The following is a 5,251-nucleotide window of genomic DNA, read 5'->3' on the forward strand; positions in this document are numbered from 1 at the left end:
GGAGGGATGAAATTGTTTCAAAATATCAAAAAGTAAAAAGAATTAAATTTTTAGTGACGAAACTATTTTCGTATTCAAATTATGATTAATTTTAAGACAAATAATAATTTGTCACAAATTGTCTACAACATTAGTGACGAAACTAATTTGTCACCAATGTCTTTAATTTTGTGGCTTATGTTACTTAATATTTGGCGCCAAACCATTGTTTTTGTAGGAAACTTTAGTAGACAAAATTTTTGCTACGAAATTTATGTTTTGTCACTAAAAGTATGTCCCTGATATATTTAAGTACGGGTGTAATTTTTGTTACAAATAGCCAATAATTAGTGACAAATTTTCAGCGATAACTAATAGTTTCGTGGATTAAATAGAGACGATACTATGATTTTCACTAATTGTTTATGCTTTAGTGACAAAAGCTAAGGTCGCAAAAATTATAAAACTTTATGGCTAAAGTTTACACCATTTAACTACAAATTTTAGTTTGTCACCATTTTAATTGCATACTTTTAGTGACAAAACTTATTCGTGTCCAAAATATAATTAGTTTTAAGACAAATATTGATTTGTCACAAATTGTCTAGAACATTAGTGACAAAACTAATTTGTCACCAATACCTTTAATTTTGTGGCTAATATTACTCAATTTTTGGCGCCAATCCATTTATTTGGTGGGAAACTTTAGTAGACAAAATTTTTGCTACGAAATTTGAATTTGGTCAATAAAAATTTACCCTTTATGCATTTAAATACGGATTGTTATTTTTGTCATTGAAAATGAATAATTAGCGACGCCTTTTTTATCGTAGCTAATAATTTCGTGGTTAAACATCACATTTGTTTACGGTGACCTTATGCTTCAAACTCGAGCAAAGAAAAAGAGGGGTGTGTTGAGGTGGCGCTTTCTGAAGGTGACTATACCACGCGCTTGGACGCGCTGTATCTCTGATCTAAACGTGTGCTATAGGCAATAAATATTGGGAAATTAAATTATATAAACCTAAAAAGTAGAATACACTTATATGAGTTTGAACTTTTACGTATGGTCAGTGATAAAGAATTCCTACATTGTCGACTAAAAATAATTACGGAAGAATTGATTTTGTTGTCTTTACAAATTTATTTTTAATTTTATGTTATTTTTATAATTAATTTTTTCTTTTACATATAAAAGGTGTAAAAATAATACACAAAATATCTAACTAAAAAAGTCATTTTCTTATATTCAAAACGTAAGTGCTACAAAAGATCATTTTCTCAATAGTTACTAGGAATTATCTATGATAACTAAAATTAGTAACATATATGATAAAAAGATAGAAAATGTCAAAGAATTTTTAAATATCAAATCATCTCTAAAATAACTGTATACAACCATCCATAATAGTAAGTGATATTCTTAATATGAAAAATAAGATAAATAGCATAGATAACATAAAACAAATTATACTATAACAATGTATGTGAATTAAATTCTCTACATAATTAAATTCGATAAAAATTGAATAATTGTGCTGATGTAAGATAGCAAATAAAGTCAGACATTTTTATAACAACATCCTTATATAACAACACTTCACTATAAAAGCCAAACTTTTCCGAAACTAATTTTCATGTTATGTTAAAATAGATATTCTCTATAACAGTATTTCGTTATAACATCCAAAAATATTCGGAACAAACGAAGTTGTTACAGAGATGTTTGAATGTAGCTCATAAAATTAATCGAAGTGCACGTAAACTGACTCGGACATCATAATTATATATATAAAAAAAAATATACACATATGTATTGATAAACCGTGTTTTTTCCTTAGAGGTGTTGTGTGGTGCCTGCTTGGGGGGGGGGGTAGGGGGTTGGTTCTCATTTTATATATAAGTAGGTGGCCTTTGGTTCTCATTTTATTAGTTGTCTATAGTGAGGCCTCTCTTAGCATTCTCTCTCAAATTCTTCTCCCTGTCTCTCTTTCTTTGATCTAATAACAAAAAACTCTTTTGTTCCTCTCCTCAATCTATATAGCTCTAAATCAAGAAGATAATAATATTACTTTCCTGAACTTTGTTATAAATATATTTTTTCTTGAAATAATAATGGGGAGACAACCATGTTGTGACAAAGTTGGATTGAAGAAAGGTCCATGGACAGCTGAGGAAGACAAGAAGCTCATTGACTTCATTCTCAACAATGGCCAATGTTGTTGGAGAGCTGTTCCTAAACTTACAGGTCTATCTCATTTTTCTACTATGGAGCTATGTTCTTTAGTGGGCTAATTGTGAAATAAGGAAAAAGTGATCATTTGCACAAATGGCCTTTTTTTATGACTATTCTTTAAATTTGGGGAAGGAGAGCTTTTGGAGCGACGTAAAGTTGTCTCTATATGTTCTATAGGTTACGAGTTCGGCTATAGAAGCCGCCACTTATGTTTGCATTAGAGTACACTCCCCTAGGGGTGTGACCCTTCTCCAGACCCTGCATGAATACAACATACTTTGTGCACCGAGCGACCCTGCATGAATACAACATACTTTGTGCACCGAGCTGCCATTCTGTTAACTAAGTGAGTTAGATGTGTCTAAAAAAAAAGAATCATTCAATTACTTTTAAAAGAGAAATATATCCACTGGACAGACAGGGATAGAATTTAAAAAATAGCCTCAGAAAAGGTCATACAGTGCAAATATTCAATGAAAAAGTTTGGTCTCAATGATTGTTCCATTCCTATTGGTCCAATCTTGTTTCTCTTTAATGATTTGAAATGATAAACAATTTAATTAATTACTTCAGAAAAGGTTCTTTACCAGATAGTTTAGTAATTAATAGTAGTACTATTATTTTTATTTTTTCATTTTTTTGTGGGTGCTGAGTTTTTTATTATGTTGCAGGGCTTTTGAGGTGTGGAAAGAGTTGTAGACTAAGATGGACAAATTATCTGAGACCAGATTTAAAGAGAGGACTTTTATCAGAATATGAAGAAAAAATGGTTATTGATCTTCATGCTCAACTTGGCAACAGGTAAATTATTTAATTATCTTTGAAAAAACCATGCAAATTATTTCTCATACTTTTCACTTTTGGCATTTGAATATTTAAAAACATGAGTTTTGAAATTACTTTCATGTGGAGTTCATTAAAAGCAATTTTTTTTTTGTTCATGTATGTCCGAAGGTATGTTGAGCGGACTCTTCAAAATGTTGTCGCATTTTTGTCGGATTCTTCAAAAACACACTACTTTTGGAGGATTCGACACGCACCCGGCGATATTTTTGGAGAGTCCGACCAACACAACCGTGGTAAACAACAACTTTAACTCAGTTTCAGACACCAATTCTTCACGGTGTAGATTTCCGTGTCATTGTTATTATCAATTCTTTTTTTTTTCTTACCTATTTAAGACTCTTTTTACCCAAGTGGGAAAATGGACCCCTCAAATATTGCACTTCACAAGATACCAATATGCCAAACATAAAAAAAAAAAAAAATAAAATAAAATAAAATAAAATAAAAAATCTACTACTACTGCTATCACATATCAAAATTTAATCTGACTGTGTAATATTTTCTCGGAAGCCTTGAAGCAAGAGTAAAATTATTTCTGTGTGTTTGTATTAGGGTAGACTGTCAATATCACACCGTTTGGGTGCGGCCCTACCTTGAACCGTGAGTAAATACGAGATACCTTGTGCCAGAGACGAAGCTAGAGTGCCGGAAGCGGATTCAGTCGAACCCATTAGCTTTGATTCGAATTTTATATTTATCTTAAAAGATTCATTGAATATGTATAAATTATTAATTTAGATATCATTAACTTAAAATGATTAAAGTTCTGAACCCATAATTTTAAAATCCTGGCCCCGCCTCTGCCTTGAACTTCACCCTTCAATATTTATTTACTGTTAGTGTATACAAGTAACTCATTTCTTTACCTTTCAAAATTGTTTGCAGGTGGTCTAAAATTGCCTCTCATTTACCTGGACGAACTGATAATGAAATCAAGAATCATTGGAATACACATATCAAGAAAAAATTGAGGAAAATGGGGATTGATCCGGTCACTCACAAGCCACTCTCTACAAACATAGAACAGCCAGAAAATCTGCCAATTCAACAAGAAAAAGTACAAGAAATAATGCCACCTTGCACAGTAAATTATGTTTCAATTGATCAGTCAGCTATTACAGAGATCAAACTAGACGACGACAAGATGGGGACAAGTAGTATAAATAATAACAATAACTTTGACTCAACTATAGTGCATGAAGTCAACAATAATGGCTTTTGTACTGATGAAGTTCCATTGATTGAACCCCATGAGATTTTAGTCCCTTCTAAATCAACCCCATCAACATCATCTTCTTCTTCTTCATCTTCATCATCCAACATAATTGAAGACTTAAAGTTTTTGCCAAGTTTTGATGATTGGCCAATGGGAAATGACATGGGATTTGGATGGGAAAATGATTTCAGCAGCACATTGGATTTCTTGCTTAATGATGATAATGACATGAATAATGTCACATATGATGAATCTTGGAAGTTTGAGCAACTCTTGTGATATAAGTTTCGTTGCGCGGAGTTTAATTAAAAGCTTTTGTTTCTTTTGATTGGCCAAGTTCGTGTCACTTCCTTTTTTTGTTCTAACTTTTGTTGTCAATAGTAGTTTAGATGTTACATGCAGTTAAGTGGAATAAAAAGTCAAAAAGTATGGGGACAAAACATAAAAGCCCCATATCAAATATTTGTTTAATTTTACTTTTGCTGTTAAAAACTGTTTGTTCTAATGCACAAATCAGATTAAATTTGCCTGTAAGTGAATGCATTTGCAAAGTTATAATATTGTGGTCATGCAAGAGATAGTTCCTTGTATTATCTATTGATTTTTATTTTTATTTTTTTTGGTTTAACCATCCAATATCTAAAACCTACATATCTTATTAATTTGAATTTGCGTCGTGTAGAGCTCATTAAAGAGCGAAGTAACTCTATCAGAAATTTCTCTATTAATTTGCCATTCAAACTCGAGACCTCTGGAGAGATGTATGATGTTATTTCCTACAATCACTCCGTTGACTATCATATATACTTCTATAGCACTGATAATAGTTTAACTTGTACATTTTTTTATTTCAATTTTAGCTCAACTTCTACGTTTTTTGTTTTCAATTGCAGCTTTGTCTGTAATCCATCACAAGATATCAACAACGACGTCCTAGATGATAGGACTAGATTTTTGACATTTTCTTTCATTGG

At 31.5% G+C, this 5,251-nt stretch overlaps 1 protein-coding gene across 1 annotated transcript; it reads left to right on the top strand.

The window, feature by feature from the left end:
• Positions 1–1,917: 1,917 nt before the first annotated feature.
• LOC107768400 (transcription factor MYB20) lies at positions 1,918–4,808 on the top strand. Its single transcript, XM_075228514.1, has 3 exons — positions 1,918–2,227; positions 2,887–3,016; positions 3,947–4,808. The coding sequence occupies exons 1-3, from the start codon at positions 2,095–2,097 to the stop codon at positions 4,554–4,556; spliced, it is 873 nt and encodes a 290-aa protein (XP_075084615.1). The 5' UTR covers positions 1,918–2,094; the 3' UTR covers positions 4,557–4,808.
• Positions 4,809–5,251: the final 443 nt, after the last annotated feature.

This window comes from Nicotiana tabacum, chromosome 13, assembly GCF_000715075.1.
Source record: "Nicotiana tabacum cultivar K326 chromosome 13, ASM71507v2, whole genome shotgun sequence".
Taxonomy (NCBI): Eukaryota; Viridiplantae; Streptophyta; class Magnoliopsida; order Solanales; family Solanaceae; genus Nicotiana; species Nicotiana tabacum.